This window comes from Nelumbo lutea, chromosome 1 (genome assembly GCF_056320005.1).
Source record: "Nelumbo lutea isolate HS-2025 chromosome 1, American lotus-T2T, whole genome shotgun sequence".
In the NCBI taxonomy this organism is placed as follows: Eukaryota; Viridiplantae; Streptophyta; class Magnoliopsida; order Proteales; family Nelumbonaceae; genus Nelumbo; species Nelumbo lutea.
The window spans coordinates 143,844,327-143,864,383 of NC_142684.1; the positions used below are offsets into that span (position 1 = coordinate 143,844,327).

The window sequence follows — 20,057 nt, forward strand, 5'->3', positions numbered from 1 at the left end:
CTCCTAATTTGATTAGGAGATGGTTGATCTGATCTGCAAATAAGATAAGGGTTATCCCTTATCACTTAAAGGGACTTCTTATCCAAATATGATTTGGATTAGCAACTCCTAATGGGATTAGGAGCTGATCCATTTAAGATTATAAAAGGAGGAGGGGGTGGTAGCCTTTAGACATGCAATACACAACTCCTGTCTTTAGAGCTGAAATCACAAGAAGAGAGAATTCCTGCTCCCTGCGAATACTCTCTTGCCATTTCCTCCCTGCAGTCGCCGCCTCCAGTAGTTCGATCTCCTACTCTCTATAGGAGTAATCAAGATTTGACCTTGAGATCAATCTTTTGGAGAAAAGAATGATTGGAGCTATATTCACAAGCCATCCTGTTGATTCTTGCGAAGGGTCAAGTTCTTTGGAAGAACACTGCTGATTTTGCTCCATCCTGCACTACGCCATATTCAGTGGGAGCAGATTTTGAAATTCACCCCCTTATTCCACAATCTTTGGGTGTCCATGTGATGGATATCTTATCCCTTCAATTCGGTCGATGAGTTTTAGGGTCTCCTTCATCGTCTGTGGGGGTGCCATATCTAGTATGGCCTGTATCTTCACAGGATTAGCCTCAATGCCTTTCTGAGTGACGACGAAACTTAGGAATATGCCTGATGTAACGCTGAAGGCACACTTGCTGGGGTTGAGTTTCATGTTGTACTTCCGCAAGGTGTTGAAGGTCTCGGCTAGGTCTGAGACGTGGGTCTTGGCCTTTAGGCTCTTTACTACCATGTCATCCACATAGGCTTCGACATTCCTCCCTATCTGCTCTTTGAACTAGGGCTGTTCACGGGTCGGGTTGGGTCGGTTTACTGATGTTTTTCCAACCGACCCGACCTAGTCGGGTTACCTGTAATTGAAACTGAAACCGACCCTATGTTAAGCAAAATAGACCTTGTCGGTTTGAGTTGGTTTGGGTCAGTTTCGGCTCTACTTAGTGGTGACTTCGTTGTTGTTCAAGTGTTCATTTCTGGCTCTACATTCCCAAAGGAAACCAACATTTCCTTGATGTTTTGTGGCCCATCCATGGAGCCAGCTGTGGAGGGAGCAGAGTTTGAGAGTACTATTTGCCAACTGGTGTCCACTTACACTATAGATATGAGAGATATATAGTGTAACTAAGTAGGTTGTAACTAATAACTAGGAACTAACTACTAAGTTGGTTCGGGTGTGTGAAAACTGAAACTGAACCGAATCATCGGTTTATGATTTTTTATAACCCAAAACCGACCGGTGATGAATAAAACCCAGCCGACTCGGGTTGGGTCGATCCGGGTTGGGTCTTCTTATGAACAACCCTACTTTGAACACCTTGTTGACAAGGCACTGGTAGGTGGCCCCAGCATTTTTGAGGCCGAAGGGCATCACACGGTAGCAGTATGTGCCATGCTTGGTGATGAATGAGGTTTTCTCTTCATCATTTGGGTGCATCACTATCTAATTGTATCCGGAGAAGGCATCCATGAAGCTAAGCAGCTCATACCCTGCAGTGGCATCAATGAGGTCACCTATCATCGGCAAAGGAAAACTGTGCTTTAGGCAGTCTCGATTAAGGTCTATGAAATCAATATAGATCCGCCATTTCCCGTTAGCTTTCTTTACCATAACCATGTTTGACAACTATTTAGGGTAGTGTACCTCTTGGGTGAAGCCGGCGTCGAGTAGTTTTTTAACTTCCTCCTCAGGTCCTCGGTTAAGGTCTGTCCTTCTTTTGCCGAACTGGCCTAGATCTCGGGTCCACACTCAGCCTGTGTGTAATGACTAAAGGATCAATTTCGGGCATGTCAGTAGCGGACAAAGCAAAGACGTCGGCATTGAGGAGCCACTATCAACAAGGGTCCTTTTGGCTATGAAATTCGCAATAACGGCCGAAACCACCAATGCGTCTTCATGGGGGACTACTACCCCCTTCAGGTCCTCGTCCGTGAAGGAGAGGGGTTCTTGCTTCTGATTCTTGGGGGCCGGCCTCTGGATGTTTAGCTTCCTGGCGTAGGCTTTGCGAGCCAAAGCCGAGGCTCCACCCGAGGCCGTGCCTCCCACTATGACGTCGATGACGCCTCTGTTGCTGTTGCTGAGAGGACAAGGCGCCAGCCTCGCCTCCGACGTACTGTTGTTGGTGGCCTCGATGAATGAGGGACTTTATCTTGTTTTTGAGATCACAACATTCCTTGGTGTCGTGGGCGGTGCCTCAGTGGAACTTGTAGTATTTTTTAGGATTCCCCGACAGGGGTTCTTCTTCAACTTTTCAAGCCACTTCATAAATCTCTCCTACCTGATCTGCATCAAGATTTGCGTGAGGGTGGAGTTGAGTGGCGTATATGGATTATAAGCCAAGGATGGGGTCGAAGGCTTTCTGTTGTTGTTGTTGCTGTGGTCCCAATTCCTATTTTTCCTCTTCTTCTCGGGGGCTCCGTCCGGTGCTCCGCGCCCCTCTCATGGGCGTCCGTGGCCGAGGTCTCTTCAACCACAATATACTTTTGGGCCCTTTCTAGGAACTCCAGCTTCATCTTCGGTTGGCTTTTGGCCATGGAGCATTTGAGGGCAGAGCCGGGGAGGGGCCCGCTGATAGCGGCATGCATGGAGACCAAGGGGTCGAAGTCGTGGATTTCAAGTTCTTCTTTCTTGAAGCGGTCATTGTATGAACCTAGGCTTTCCCCCTCGCTTCTGCTTGATAGTCATCAGCGAGACGACACTCTTTTGAGGGGGCCAGCTATTGATGAAGTGCGTGAGGAACATGCTGAAAAATTGCTTCCACGAGTTGATAGACCGAGGTGGGAGGCTTGAGAACCATCGCTGAGCAGCTCCCATGAAGGTTGCCTGGAATGTTCGGCACATTAGGGCGTTGGAGTACCCATATAGGATCATGAGTGCCCTGAAGCTTTCCAAGTGGTCGTCCGGGTCAAAGTTCCTGTCGTACATCTCCAAGGTTGGAGCCTTGAAGTTCGGGAGTAGAGGCTCGACGGTGATATCAAGGGAGAAGGCATCCATTCTCCCATGGCAGGAGTTTTGTCCTGTCGAGGTGTCAATTCGACCCTCTTTCACCTGTTTGAGCTCGGTTTTAACAGCTTTGAGTACGATGAACATGGGGTCGGGCATGGCCTATGTGCCATCCAGTCTTCACGAACACGGTGGTGCTCGGCACGGACTCCAGTGTGCTTGGAGTTGAGACCACGTGCTTAACGTTTAGCGTGGCGATCGTTAAAATTGTCCCAGAGGTCTGAGACGTGAGGGGAAGAGGCTCGACATGACCCTCGGCCTAGGAATGGGCATTGGGGCGATCACAGCGCCCGCCTTCATCCCTTGGATTAGCCCTTCGGCGTCAGTGATTCTGCTCGGAGGGCTGATGGCTATCCTTCGATCCCTCCGGATCCTCCTCCCTTCGGTTGGGAGGTCTAGTGTTGTCCTCCCTTTGGCTGGAATGTTTAAGGGTGCTGGAGCGTGGGTCAGCCGGGCGACTGCTGCCAAACTCTGAGGGCTCGGCCCGCTCCGTGTGGCCGAGGCTAGGGGCCAACTGAGTGGTGAACTTGCGCCGGTCCAGCTATGTTGACTCCTCGACGGGGCGGTCACCTTGGGGGCAACCTCCTGCCTGGGGGAATTTCTGCTCGACTTGTTGTGTCAAATATTCTAGGCGGGTTGAGCACGACTTGGAACTGTTCACTGGTGACAAGATTTTGCGTATTTCTCATTCTCCGTACCATGCCGATTGGTCAGAGCATGGGGACTTGTTAACTTACTATAGTTCTTTCGAGAAATGTATCAGTCTCGTTCCCACAGACGACGCCAATTGTTGATGCTCGGAATGACCGAGGACAACAAAGTAATTTTACCCCTGGACTCCGAAGGGTGGCCGAAGGCTTTGAGGACTCGGAGAGGTTGTTGCTGAGGCCGATGTGTGTAGGCCGAGGCGGGGTGGACTCTAAGTATGGTAGAAGCCAAGGGTAGATAACCGAAGTGCTGCAAGGCAGAAACTCGTGAGAGGCCTCGGGTGAGAACCCGAGGTAGAGTCTCCGATGGTCAAATTAGTACAGGGTACGAAGGGAGAGTACCAGGACAGGATCCTGGTGGATAGTTCTAGACTAGAGTCACGATGACCGAAGTGTTGTAGGTCTTGAGTTTTTTTGTAACCCCTTTTCCTAGAGGGGGGTACCCATATTTATACTTGAGCTGCCTGGAGTTAGGTGGAGATGAATGCTTGATATGGGAGTTGTACGAGGGCCTGCAGTGGGTTTGGCAGGGTCATGTGAGCACATCGCGGTTGGCTCCGTACGATGGAAACAGGGTAACCCTTGCTATAGTGGATCTTGTTCCCTGATTTGGCGCTTGTGGGCTGGGCCTCCCAACCTCAAATAGGCTGGGTTGGATCACCCTACATCAGCTATGATACGCCCCATATCAAGCGTATCGATCGTATCGAAATTTGAAACCTTATATAGAATTTTACTGTTATAGAGATGAGAGATGTTAAAGGTATGATGAGGCATCATGGAATTTGATCATAAATTGGTAAGGCTGGTTATAAAAGGATTGTCTGAAAATTATTAAGGAGGCATGGGAAGCCAATTTTTTTGGATATGCTAGTTTTAGAATAGGTGCTAAATGGAACTTAATAAAATACCAATTAAGGAGACGAAGAAGAGAAAGTTTTGGAGAAATTGAATCCATATTGAATTGGGTTAATGAGAAACTGCTAGAATTAGAATAAGCCTCAGAGTTGGGAAGACCATATTTTGATTCGGGACCTGGAAAAATTTCAAGAAAAACGAGTTCTTCAATAAGAGCTAAATTGGAGACAAAAAAATCTATACAGTATTTGGTTAAAGAAGGGGATCACAACACCAAAATTTTATTAAAGATGAGAATGGGAAGTGGTTTGTTGATCATAGTGAAATAGCTAGGGTTTTGTTAATTTTTTTGAGGAATAATTTTAATGTTGAAGAGATTCAGAGTTCGTCAATATTTCCAACCTCTTTGATCCAATAACTACAGACTTAGATATAATGAAACCTTGAATGCCTTGCCTTCTTTGGAAGAGGTTAAGGATGTAGTGATATGTTTGGGATCTTTGAAATCCATTGGTCCAAATGATATTTTTATTTTGGGAATTCATGGATAATGATATTTTTATTACCCTTATCCCTAAAGTAAAGAATCCCAGCTTGGTTAGTCACTTCAAGCCCATAAGCCATTGTAATGGTGTATTGTATAAAATTGTAACTTAATTGTTAGCAAACAAATTAAAAGCCTTTTTACAAAAATGTTTCTCCCCTTTTAAAGGTGCTTATGTTCAAGGTTGCCAATTATAGGATAATATTATAATTGCCCTAGAAGTAAACATCACATGATAGGGGGTTTAATTGTGATTAAAATGGATGTAACAAAGGCTTATAACTCATTAGAATGGGATTACCTAATGTGGGTTTTGAAGTCCTTATTAGTGCCAAATGATTTGTTCTTGCATGTGATCATTTTCCTTTTTAGTTCTAATAAAGGGGACTCCTAAGGGCCATTTTGAAATTTCAAGAGGTATTAGACAAGGCGATCCTATTTTCCCTTTTATCTCTTATGTTGGTTATAGAAGGATTTTCTAGATTCCTGTTACTAATTCTTTCTATGAGCCCATAGCTTTTAGCAAGGTGGCTTGAGCTGTAATGGTCATGCCTATTTGGGATGAATTTGCCAAGAGGGGGACCAGCATGACTGGCCAACATAATTTTTCATTTTTTTAGAAATAATTAAAAAATAAGAACATAGACAATAAAATTTTAAAATTTTATTTTATATGAATTTTAATGTATACAATTGTTTATAGATGAAATAATAAAATGAAATTGAAAAAAGTTACGAAATGAAATAGTGTAATAAAATTGAAAATAAAAACTTATACATAGTGAAATCCCTAAGCCCGACATGGCCCAGGGTTTCAGGTCGTGCCTAGGCACCAAGGTTTTAAAAACTGGACTAAATACAGAATCATTTTGGCCACTAGTTCCCGAGTCGAACGATACGACCATTCAGTTCTAACGGATGGCCTGTTTTGATTTAAAAAATAACAAATTAAAAAAATAATTAAAATAAAAAACGGTTAAAATTGTTGTCTGGGTCAAAGGGTTAACAATTCAATCGCCCAGGCTAACGGTCAAAATTGTCGGACCATCCGGTTCGATCTGTTTTCAAAACCATGCCTGGCACAACCCAGGTACTATATAGCACACGGGCACGGGCTGTGCCTGCCTCCTTGGCATGGCTCGAGTCATGCCTAAGACCGTGTGCTGTTCAGGCTTTGTGTTTTGGGTTTGTTTGGTTGATGGAGATTCATTTGATGGGATATAAACTGGACATGTAGCAGCCTGGGGCCCCATAATTTGCCACTAGTTATCTATTCACTGGATCATGACAATAAACTGGACAGCATGGTCTGATGATTTTAGTTATCTGGTTTATGGGTGATTATTGATTATGTGCCTTCATTGTGAGAAAACCCTTTTCTGTTTCAGGTTGAATCTTGCCCAAATAAACGTAATGATGGCATTGATAATACAATGAATCCTCACATCCTCAGCTGAGAAATTTGAATGCTCAAAGGGAGATGGAGAAAAATGTTTTGTATTCAACATAATTAACTAAACGAATTAATCGTCTATTACAATATATTAACACTATTAGCACCTTTATTTTAAGGTAACCAGGAGCTAAACTAAAAAATTAAAAAAAAAAAAAAGAAAATTATATACAAGATAATATATCTATACTATATTATATAGTAATAATAGCCACGCCAATATTCCTCTCTTTCTCCCATTCCTTCTACTCTAAGACCCCTTTAGTTCACGAGAATAGGGGTTTGGAATCGATTATCAGAATGGGTTATTCTGATTTCAACTATTTGGTTGAGTGGTGTTAGAATCTCATTCTCATTCCTACTGGAATGGTTTCCCCATCTGAAGAAATGGTCATTCCCTGTTCTTTCCTTTTTCTCGGAAATGAAATTCCATTCTTACTTATTCCAATTTTCATTCCTGTCTGAACCAAACAGACTATGGGAATAAACGATTCTAATTCCAATTCCAAAGATATTCAATTCTGATTCTGATTCTAATTCCAGATGCAAACCAAACCAAACGGACCCTAATATTTCGTTGAGTGCTCTCTCCTTTCTCCCTTCCTAGCGTTCTCCCAATGTCACATCAGCAATCCTCCCTCTCCAAAATCTTCATTCCTATTTTTACATATATTTAAATTTCTTATTTTTTTTTTAATTCTACACAATTGAATATTTTCGTTTCAAACCCCAACAAACAACTTAAAATTCGAAACAAGCACGATTCTATGGGTCTGCTACACTGAGATTGTAAGTCGTCATACCACTCTTTCCTTCTTTTCTCTTTGTACTTTCACTCTGTTCTCTTTTACCTTATAAATCGTTTTGGACATTCTTGACTCACAGCAGTTGGAGATTCATTGTCGACATTCTAGATTCAGAGCAACTTCATCGTCTACATTCATAAACTGAACTTAATTGGCAGATTTAGAGAACAGGGGCAAAGCATCCAGGTATGCTTTTCCGACATCAAAAACCCACCAAAAAAACCCAAAAATCTGTTCTATGCAGTGTCAATATTTTTAAGAGGATCTCTTTTTGGTTAATGGCGGCATACGTCAAATGGGTCGTTTTGGTTTTTCCGACCAACCGAAAAACAAAAAATGTTTAAAACCTAGAAACAGGGGAGCACTTGCACGTTTAAAACCAAAGACGTTTTTTCTGCACTCAGCCCTATACGTTTAAAACCAAATGGATTTGTTGTAGTGTAAATAATTGCTTCTTGGCAACAAATGGGCCGTTTTGGTTTTTACTGCATTCAAACACCAACTAAGATCTGTTGTTGTTTCGCTACTGTGGTCGCTAAGTCGAGTGACGACTGTATCGCAAAACGGGTCAAGATGATGATTGTCTTGGGTCGGATTCTGGATAAGTGGATATTCCAACCCAGATCCGTGCGTCTTGCGTATTATTAAATAGGGTTTAGGGTCAAAAAGAGAGGAAGCATTCAACCACCAAACTCCATGCGTCTTGCGTCAAGAAGAGAGGAAGCATTTTTGCTTTGACTCCACGGTAACATGAAAGTGTGCTCAAGCATGAGCATGGTGGTACAAGATTCACACTTGTGTTTATATGGTGCCATACAGACCACATGTGGCAAAGAAATCATACAAATTATGGACAGCTTGCCATATCGACTGCCATGACCCCGATGCTTCAATCCATGAATACATCCAGAGATTTCTATCTATATCTAGTCTCAAAAATCGAAAACACACCGACAGAAGAATCATTATGATCTCCAAACAGAGACCACACTGGTTTGGATCTTCTGTCAAGAAGTTGCAGGGCTTCATCAGAGGTGAGGGTGGCTTAAATAGCTGAAACAGGACTCCAACCTGTTTAGTAATTGACATTGCTTTCCAATTTCAGTTTCCACTCACCTGAAACATCCATGGGGAGATTGTAGTAACTTGACACCAATTTCTGTTGACAGATCGTAGTGTTTGACCAAAATATAGATTATGGCCTTAAAATATTTGTTCCCTTGAACCTTGTCTCCTCAATGACAAACTTTTTGGCTTCAATATTCAGACCTTCTCCAAGTTTCAGATGTCATGGTTGCTACGCTCATGGATCATCTACCGATGTCTCTAATTCTAGCAGTAGATGTACAGAACTCACATATGAACTAGAATAAAATTTTGCCCAATATTCTTCATACTGCATTGCAGTTTACATCCTTTGGTCTATATTACACCCTTCCATTTGATCATTGCACATGTAGGAAATATGTTGCTAAGTAGATGATTGGAAACAGATTCGATAGAAGCAGATACAATCAAGATAAAACTGCAGGCTGGAAGGTTATCTCACCTTAATCCTTTAAAAATTTCTTGTGAGATCAAATGCGTTAAGTCATCAAATATGAGCTTGATATTGTTTGTAAACATCAAATTTAAGTGAATGTAATAGGTTCTCTCTCTCTCTATATATATATATATATATGTGTGTGTGAAATAAGAAAATATCTCATCGCATTACTCTTTTATTTGATTTACATATTATCTCATCGCATTCTACTCCTCTTTTGATACCATTTTACATGGTATCAGAGCCAAGAAAGTCCTAATCTATGAATCTTCCTCTTTTTCGTTGATCCTACTCTACATCAACATTCCAATACTCTGTCAATGACAACGGTAAAGGCAAATTCAAGCTCGTTGCGCATAAACAATTCACTGACATCAGGTTGGATGCGATGAGTTCACCATACTATCTCCATCCGTCCGACAATCCAAGACTGATTCTTATGTCGAATCCACTTATTGGAGATAACTTCCACACCTATAAGCATGCGATAAAGATTGCACTCCGTGCAAAGAACAAATATAAGTTTGTTGATGGTTCTTTACCACAAATCGTCGTTGTCTTCGCTGGAAGAAGAGATTTAGAGTAAATGTAAATCCGTGGTCGCCTCATGGATTCTTAATTCACTAATGTCACCTTCATTGAATCTACGGCATAAATATAGTGTGAACTTGAAGAACGATTTGGCCAAGGTGACATCCCACGTATCTATCAACTTGAACAGGATCTTGCGTTACTCTGACAAGATCTCTCTGTTGTTGCATATTTTACTCGTCTGAAAATTCTTCCTTGCTGATCGAGAACGAAGAAAGATCCATCAATTCCTCATGGGACTCCGAGATCCTTTCAACATGATTTTTTTACAGATTCTTGGATCTGATCCTATGCCACCACTGAATTAATTCTATGCATTGATTATACAGGAAGAACGTCATCAACTAATTGTCTCCTTGCGGAGTCCATCCAATCTTGATGCCACGACTCTCCACATTGCCTCCAAACCACCTAGTTGTCCGTCGGGTCGGAACAAACCCTACTGTGATCATTGTAAACGTCTAGGCCACACAAGAGATAAGTGTTATGAGTTCATTGGGTATCCCCCTGGTTGGACCCATCGAACTACTGGTTCTAACAAAAATACATGTCCTCCAACTAGATCTGATAAGGCAATTTCCTACAATGTGAATGTTGAATCTGATAAACCAAATCAAGATTCCCCTGTTATTGGACTCTCGCTGCAGCAGTATAATCAACGAATTTTTCTTCTCAGCAAAGACTCGACAGAGACTTCATCTAATCTCTCCGATAAGACCATCCCTGTTGAATGGATTCTTGATGTGATGCATCTGATCACATTATATCAAATATATCCCTATTTTCTTACTACTCCCTAATGTCTAATCCAAAATTAGTACATCAACCCAATGGTGCTACTGTTTTTGTCTCACACCATGGCATAGTTTCACTGACTCTTGGTTTCTCTATTAGTGGTGTCTGCTTTCACTTGTAATCTTCTTTCAGTTAACAAACTAACTCAACAATCTCGGTGTGTTGTATCTTTCTTTGCCACTCACTGTGTCATATAGGACCATGTTTTGAAGACCACGATTGGAACGGGTGAACTTCAAGACGACCTCTATCGCATCTATTTCTCTTCTCCCATATCCGCTCATCTCACCAGTTCCACATCATCATATGAATTGTGGAATAAGCGCCTTGGTCATGCCTCTAGATCTCGCTTATCCTTACTCCACAAGATTTCCCTCTCACCACTTGATGCGTGTTGTGATGCTTGTCAATGCGCCAAGTAGACATGGGCTCCATTTCCAATCAGCTATATTAGTAGTACTTACTTCTCCATTCCAGTTGTTATATTGTGATATATGGGGCGGTTACAAAACCCCTTTGCATACCAATGCACATTTTTTTTCACTATAGTAGATGATTTTACTAGATGTACATGGACATTTCTAATGAAACATAAATATGAGGTTTTCGATTTCCTCATCAATTTCTATATAATGGTTAAGACACAATACAAGTGTTCAATTCAACAGATTCGGTCTAACAATGGCCTTGAATACGTATATAGGCCCTTACAAAGCTTCTTTCAACAAAAGGGTATTATCCACCAGCAGTCGTGTGTATGCCACAACAAAATAGCGTTGCCGAACGCAAGCACCGACACTTATTGGAGGTTGCACGTGCTCTTCGTCTTCAAGCAAATCTCCCAGTTTCCTTTTGGGGTGAATGTCTTCTTACTGCAACCTATCTTATCAACATTATGCCCACGCCAAAGTTGGGTGGCAAGTCCCCATATGAGAAGCTTCATCTTTGCCCACCCAATTGTAACCATCTCCAAGTATTTGGGTGCCTCTATTATGCACAAATACAGCCAATTTCTCATGACAAATTTGCAGCCCGTTCTACACGGTGCGTGTACATTGGTTATCCATATGGTTAGAAAGGGTATAGGGTGTTCAGCCTAGACACCAAACAGATATTCACTTCTTGGGACATGTCCTTTTATGAAACTGAGTTCCCATTTGCAACTGTTTCAACCACCAGTCCCACTAAAACTATCATTCCATTGGCCCAACCAGATGATGGGTGTGGTCTTATTCCATGCTATAAATGAGCCTCTTAATGAGTCTCATGGTCAAAATAGTGTTGCTTCTTATGACAATTATAATCGTGCGGCTACAAGTCCCATAATCAGTCCCACTGCAAATAGCGAACCCAGCCTTGAACCACCAAATGACCCTAATTCTATTCATGATACTTCACACTAACCTGAAACTATTACTTCTTGTCCCACTCTCTCTCGCCAGCTTCCATCTCACTTACATGATTTTGTATGTGATCTTCCCACCTCCCTTACAAATCACTGTGCTTCACTTGCTACCACTCCTCACCATCCCTCTGAGCCCACAACTTACTCTCAATCTGCCCAATTTTCCCATTGGCAAACTACTATGATCGATGAACTTGCGGCTCTAGTTCGTAACAATACATGGACGGGATGATTTCACGCAAGTTCTTGTTGCTATTGGTTTCACACAATCATCAACCGGCTATTCTTTGTTCACTTTTCAACAACCCAACTCATATGTTGTTGTCCTTGTATATGTTGATGATTTAATCATTACGGGAGATGATCTAGCCCATATTGCTTCTCTTAAGGCCTACATCAATGATTACTTCAAGACAAAAGATCTTAGGCCCTTACAGTACTTCTTGGGGGTTGAGGTATGCCGAAATGATGATGGCATATTTATGCATTAGCACAAATACATTCTTGATATCCTCATTGAAACGGGCATGCTTGAATGCAAACCTTGTCCAACCCCTATGCAGCAGCAAAAACATTTCACTGATGCTTCTAGCCCACCTATTTCTGATCTTGCCCATTATAGGTGCTTGGTGAGACGATTGGTCTATATCACTACTACCAGGCTTGAGTTAAGCTTTGCAGTCTACTCCCTTAGTCAATTCATGCAAGATCCCCGTCAAGAACATCTTGATATTGTGCTTTGGGTAGTTCGTTACCTTCAAGCTACACCCACACAAGGATTACTTTTACCAGCCAAGAATGATCTACAACTCCAAGGTTTTTGTGACTCCAATTGGGCCAACTGCCCCCTTACTAGAAGATCAACCACATGCTACATCACCTTCCTTGGGGATTCACCTCTTTCATGAAAAACCAAGAAGCGACATATTGTTTCAGTTCTTCTGCAGAGGCCAAGTGTCGTGCTATGGCAATTGTCACCTCCGAACTCTTATGGCTTAAAAGGATTCTTGTTGATCTTACGATCACCATTTGTAGACCCATGAAGCTTCATTATGACAGTAAGGCTGCCATCCACATTGCCACCAATCCTACTTTTCAAGAACGTACAAAACACATAGACATTGATTGTCATTTTGTACGTGAATACATCCAAAAACAGGTGATCCAAACAATACACATCTCTAGCACCATTCAGCCAGCTAACATACTTACAAAAGGTGCAATCCATTTTCAGCAGCTGCTATCCAAGTTGGGCATTGCTTCCCATGTCCAACTTGAAGGGGGGTGTTAGGCCAAGGCACGTAATAGTAAGGCGGTTGTAACAAACACATGGCCAACTTGTTAGGCCCACTTGTCCACTTGATCCAAGTCAGTTAGAACCTGTATGTGTGTGTGTGTGTGTGTGTGTGTGTCAAATAATAAAATATCTCATCGCATTACTCTCTCATTCGATACCATTTACGTATTATCCCATCACATTCTTCTCCTCTTTCAATACCATTTTACAAAGATAAATAGAAACTTAATGTTTTCTCTCTTCTCTTCTCGAAGACCTAAACTTAATATTAACACGAACGATGTCAATGTAGGAAAGGAAGATGAGAGTGTTTCCTTCCTTGGAGTCACTCATGTTCCAATGTGGTAGAATGGGACAGTTGGCTTGACAGATTAGACTCCAAATACCACCATTCTCATCCTTGAGCATACTTTCTATTACAATGAAGTTTATGGTGGCTGAATGTTTCCTCCTATTCTTGAATTGATGGAGTTTCAGGGTGGGAGATTGATAGAGGAGAAAGTTCAGTTTCTTTTAGGATTATTTTTGTCAAATTCTATGTAAAATAAAAGTGTAAAATGAGTATTTTGAAAAAATAGTGCATCAGTGGAACGTTTTTTGTCTAGGTCAGTGATGAAAGGGAGGTTTGTGTTGAATTTTCCAAAAGTTCAGGGGGGAGGTTTGTGTTTAAGTGAAACTTGAGGGGAGATATTTTTTATTGTTAGAAACCTCAGGGGAGGTTTTTATATTTTACCATATTTAATAATTTTCGGAATATTAATAATTGTTCAATAATTTCAACCATTTATTTCTGAAAATTAGTCTCATTTAATACTTACTGTTAATTTCTTGTTTTTAATTATTAGTCATTGAAAACTATCAGAAATTGGTGTAATTATTGTTATTTACTATTTAATTTTTATTGTAATTTACTGTTATTTTCCGATTTTTAATCATTAATTGTTGAAAAATATCAAATTTTAATGTTATTTAATGTTTAATTTTTTTATTGTAATTTACTGTTATTTTCTGATTTTTACTCAATAATTATTGAAAATTATCAGAAATTAGGGTAAATTATAAAAAAAGTGTCATTTAATATTTAATTTTTATTGTAATTTAGTTATTTTTTATTTTTAAAAATTAACTGTTGAAAATTACAAAAAATAGTGTATATTGTTTTTAATATTTATTTTCGATTATAAATTACTGTTATTTTCTTATTTTTATTGAAAATTATCAGCAATTAGTGGAAAAGTTATTGTTATGCAATTTTGGTATTTTGTAATTATTTATAATTTATTAATTTACAGTAAAATGTTTAATATTTTTTCAATTAATTATTGGTAATTTACATTGGTTTTTGGTAATTATTAAATTGGAAAATTATTGGGGAGTTTTAATTATATATATAAGTACTATAACTATTCAGAAAATTAATCTATTTTTTATGTTTTTGGTAATTTAATTTGGTGAAAGTTAATTTTAATTTGGAGGATGATCCTCTTGGGGTTGAATAACCCATGGGCTTTATGAGTTTTAAACCTTATACTTTGACCTCTGAGAAAAAAAATCCCCTGACACCTTTCAAATTATCAATTGATAAAATTAATCAACTTTTAATTGTTCTAAAACTACCCTTCCCCCTTGAGCATGAATGTTGAGAATGTCTAACTGCATGTGAGATGGCAAAATTGGGCTACACCAAGGGGTTTGACAAAATCCTCAGCTTTTCTTGTACAGTGTGGCTGTCAATTTCCATGTATTTGGTACATTAATGAAACGGATTAAGATCTATTAGGCATTTTAGGTAAACAAAATGAGTGAGCACCTAATAGCTGTGTGACACTTGTCTCGGTTAATATGCCTCTCATTCAGATGTTTTTGCTCCATTAAATAGTAATTATTCTTTATCTTATTATCTTTGTTAAAATAATTAAAATAAAAATGCAAAAAAAAAAAAAGAAAAACCTAAACGTGTTGGGACTTATTGGATTCTCTCCAACCTTCTGCTATTTAGGGTTCTCCCAACTCTGACCTTCAGCCGCTGTAACCAAGTTCTCTCCAACTTCAACCTTCAACCACAAAATTCCAACTCCAACCTTCAAAAGTTCTCTTTCTTTCAATAAAGCAAAGAAAAAGAATCTCTAGAGAGGAATGTTGTAGGCCTCTCAACTTTTTGGTTCAGAATCTTCATTTCAATTACAAACAGTGGATGAGGAAGAAGATGGCTAGGAAAAGTTGTGGTATGAGAGAACTCAGTTCAGCTGTTGAAGGGCGGTATCAGAGAGAGAGAATCCTAAACAGAAGAAGACCGGAGAGAATCTAATGAATTCCAACTCCCAACACGTTTTGGTTTTCCTTTTTTTGTTTTTTAATTTTAATTATTTTGATAAAAATAATAACATAACAGCCTGTCTAACGGAGAAAAATGTGTAATGCTGCTTGATTGTTACACGCTGATGATGAGATTATTGGAGTTCTCCAGAAAAATCATTGTGTTCTCCAGTCAACAACCCAAGAGGGTGATGAATTGGGATGATCATCGGTTTATAAGAACATAATTCTGTGTCTCTTATCTTCTATCAAATCGAATATAGCCTAATTGTTTATGATGTTACAGCAATACCTGGCATAGCTAAGATATTCGTTGATGCAACTAGCAGCGTTCTGAGTTTATCCCTACTATTTAGCCTAATGATACATGGTATTCCTATTGTTTAGCAATTGTGCGGTACTTTTGAGTTTTTTTTTGACAATTGTCATGTGGTTATATCTGAAAAAAAAAAAAGATGATTTTACGTTTTTATCCTTCCGTTAATTCTCACACTCTTCCGATCTGCCATTGCTGTGAAACCTTTCCCGGCCTTTTCGTCTGCGTCTTCTCTCACTATCACCTGTAATCCACATAGGTGTATCCGCCCCCCCTGAATGGACAACAAATAAAGGATTTCTCGGATCAACCCCCGGTTCCCCTTCACACGGTCAAGCCAGAGATGAACGAGCTAATGTAAAAGCCATGTCCGGGTTCTCTCACTTTGTTCTGCCATCGCCGCTACGAGTTGCAGCGGTGGATTTCGTACTTCTCTCTCCACCACTTACTGGTCAAACACCACCACCACTGCCAATTAGAGAGGATTAGAGAGATTTTCGCCTCGTATTCAAGGCCTTGTACCTAAAACACCACCGCCTGGTATTACTGAAATGGGCGAAAATCTCTTGTCCGATTTCCCCCAATTGAACGATCATCGCATATGGGGTTACGACACAGAGAAGACCAATGTCATCACCAGCGATTCTCAGCCATGTTCAACGTCATGAGTTGCAATCGATTCGCAGGGTCCACCAACGATTCTCAGCTTGCTCAATGTCACGAGTTACAGTCATAGCGGTGGAAGCAGGGTCCACAAGGGTTGATCGTATTTTGGGGTTTCCGGAGCCAATAAAGGGAATAAATGCGATCGGGGAGGAAGCTCCAAAAATCACTACAAAAGACATGATAGGGGAACCCCTTCACCAACGCCCTCGCCGGAAAACGGTTCCTCGCCAGAATCAGGAAGGGTGCACACTGTGACGTCTCTAGGAACAATCTGTAATGGGGTATCGGTGAACAACGGGACCGGGCTTCTTCAGTGCTGCAAGACGCATTGCCGCAATGCTCTTAGAAACCGGAACCACCGTGGGCGGTGCGGGACAAGTGTGGATTTGCAGAGCTCTGCTGCCATGGGAGCTGCACCAATGTAGCCTACAACAACTGCGGCAAGTGCGGTAACAAGTGCCATTCATTCTCTCTCTCTCTCCGTCCCTTTCATTCTCTCTCTCCCTCTCGCCCCTGTTTCATCACCGCCGCTGCTGCATGGCCTCACCAGCCGATTCCCCTCACTGAGCGAGTCAGTCAGCAAACCCCGTTTATATGCTGCATGGGTTCTGCTTTGCTTTCTGTAGGTTTGCGTTGGATTAGGCATCGAAGAGACAATCGGTGGAAACCGGCAGCAACAACCCTGTCATCGGAGACAGGATTCTTATTGCAGAGTGGTTCACTATTGTTGTCGCCGGGGAGATGGATGGTGAAGAAGAAGGGAGAGGGACGAAGGGTAAAATTGGATTTTGAAAAAAAAATATTCATTACGTGATCTTATGTGTATGAATTTCGATGAAACATTTACGGATGTTGACGGCAAGGTAAAGCTACTCAATTATCAGAAAACAGTAGGGATACTTTAAGAGATTTATCTTTTTTTTTTCTGCTCAATTATAATCCATTAACAGGTTAAACTAGAATAACAGATGAAACCCTATTCCAGCTGCACAACGAACAACCCTTGAGCCAAGAGAATCAAAACTTGCTAAGCATGAACTGGGCCACAGATATCTGCACATGCTTCGGCCGAAGATTTTTGGTTGGACCAAGATCACGCCCTAACCAATCCCAACTCTTCATAGACCTTAAAGGTTATGTTAGATTTGAGGAAAAAAGTAGGGAAAGAAAGAAAAAGGTAAGAAAATCTTTTATAAATGTATAAATTTTCTTACCATTCCCTTTCTTTTCCTACACTTTCCTTCAAACCAAACATAGTCTAATTGATACAGGGCCATCTAATAATGTCCTGCCCAACAAGCTTTCAAGTTTCACCATTTCCAGTTCACAAAGCTCATACCCCTATTCATTGCCCATGCACATCTTCCGTCTAACACAGACAGAGTCAGAGAGAGAGGGGACGCCGAGTCACCGACGAATAGAACCACAGATTCGTAGACAGACATAATCCTTCGTCAATGGGTTTTATTTTACCAGCAAGAACAAACAAAATCAGAATGAATTAACAACGAGAATGGCTTGCCTGCACCGCGCCTTGGCCTGCTCGAGCCTCTCCTTCAGCGTTTCTTCCTTGACCGCTGCCTTGACCATGGCCAAATCCATCTCCATCAGCCTCAGAACTCTAAATAATTCCGTGATCATTCTGTCCTCCACCTCTCCTTCCTCTCTCAACACCTCCGCTTCTTCTCGCGCTCTCTCCGCTACAATTTCTCCGGTCTTCGCCAGAAGCTCCGTCGACCCATACTCTCTCTCCATCAGACCCTCCAACTTCTCCAGGAAATCGGCAATCACGTATCCTTTCGGCTTCTCCAACTGAATCTCCTTCGTCCTTTTCCATCCGATCTCAAAATTCGGCGGCTCCGGCTTAACCAAACCCTCTCTAGACTTCCTGTCTCGAATTATCACAGATTTTCTCCGCTTCTCTACTGCAAAACGGTTTGCTTCGCTTTCATTCTCGGAATCTGAGTTTGGATTCGGGATATCGGTCTGAGGCAACGAACTCGAACTCGAAGTGCAGTTGATGGAGATGGAAAGGTGTTTTTGGCGGGAGAAGCGATGGATATGTAACTCCCGTAGACCTGCAATTGAGGAGGTATTAGGGACTTGATTTGTATGAAGATGAGGAAGTGGGAATTTGAGAGAAGTAGGAGTAGAAGCCATTACTGACTCAGTAGTATTCACTCGTCAGCAGAGCAGGTCTGCTGTTCTGAATCTTATGATAAGGCTAAGGTTTGTGGGATTTTTATTTTTTATGTAGGTTACTGATAATCTAGAAAAAAAAAAAGAAATATCATTGAGAATATATAGAAGAGAGGTACAAGATATTTGTGCAGATTAGCATTCACCACCGTTAGATCTGTTGGCTATCTTTGCTTGCAGCTTGATCTATTAGTCAGATTTCGCCGTTTCCTGATCACGGGATGGGCCACCCATTGGCATTGAACAGTATTGACTTTAATGATCATTTTCTCTTAAAAAGTGTATATTTATTTTAAATGCGAGTTTACTAAAATACTCTTCTAAGTTATAAATAAATACTTATCCACTTCGCTTCAATCCAATTCACGTAATTATGAGAAGGAAATAGCAATTCATGAATTGGATCTCATTGTGATACGGTAAACTATTGAGATTAGAAGCATGTGAAGGTTTTCTATGTCCATCCCTGCAATTTCTTGAGAAAATTTTTGTGACAATTTGCTCAATTTGAAAAGAATACAAATACAAATATGTAATTGGTGATATCCGGAATCAGTGATTTTTGAAAAATCATAAAAAATTTTTGGTTGGCAACTTGGAATCATTTATGCCATGTAATTTGATTTTTGAAAAATCGACTTTGAGTCTGTTTGGTAATGATTTTCAAGGACCGATTATTTTTGTATTTCAGTGCCACGTCATTTTCAAAAAATCAGAATCAGTTAAAAAACAGAAAATCACCAAAAAAATGATCCCTGAAAAGGGCTGATTTCAATAATTGATTTTTGGCTGAATTCCTAGAAATTGACATAATTGACCTTCAAAGTTGTATTAAAACATGTTTTAGTTAAATCTGGAATTAAGATATTTTGATTTGTTGCTTGATGTTGCTTTATAAGCTGGGATTGGGAAACAACGGGATACAGTTTTCCCTTGCAGTATATAGCCTTTCACGAGAGTCTTCGTGGTTGATGATACACGAAAAAAATCACAAATGATTGAAGGAGTCTGGAATGGTGAAAGAAGTACTTGTTTATATTTATACGTTAGACAATTTCTAGATTTCTTTGAAATCAAAACCTCCCAACAAGCGTATGAGTATGACCTCCCAACGGTTGATTGTATTTGTAAGGAATATAAAGCCCAGAGGAATATAAGTGAGAGCCCAAGCCCAGTGCCTGAATCACTGCATTTGTATTGGGGATCCATTAATAGATAACCAGCAGATACAAGAATGCTCCACTTCAACCAACAAGGTACGGGCCATGCATTACCAATCAAACTTCAGTTGGTGCGGTATAACACCTGAAGCTGTGCAGTGGTTAGTGATGTGATATCGTTTCAGTGTTGCCTTAACGAGTGAGCATACAAGGATTTCTTGTAGTTGTAGGCAAATCTGATGCATGCCTTTTCTATCCTCCATGAACAAGAATTTAGACTACTTCAAGGGCAATTACCCCCATGAACAATAAAACTTCCCTTGACATTACTCTGCCTTTAATACATCAAAATTCT

The 20,057-nt window shown here is 40.6% G+C and overlaps 1 protein-coding gene across 1 annotated transcript; it reads right to left on the minus strand.

The window, feature by feature from the left end:
- Nucleotides 1–17,240: 17,240 nt before the first annotated feature.
- On the minus strand, nucleotides 17,241–18,595 carry CRR41 (potassium/sodium hyperpolarization-activated cyclic nucleotide-gated channel protein). The gene has a single exon (XM_088948726.1). The coding sequence runs from the start codon at nucleotides 18,501–18,503 to the stop codon at nucleotides 17,835–17,837; it is 669 nt and encodes a 222-aa protein (XP_088804852.1). The 5' UTR covers nucleotides 18,504–18,595; the 3' UTR covers nucleotides 17,241–17,834.
- Between the last annotated feature and the right edge of the window lie 1,462 nt (nucleotides 18,596–20,057).

Coding starts and splice junctions, on each gene's coding strand:
- CRR41 (XM_088948726.1), bottom strand. CDS start 18,503: ATGGCTTCTACTCCTACTTCTCTCAAATTCCCACTTCCTCATCTTCAT.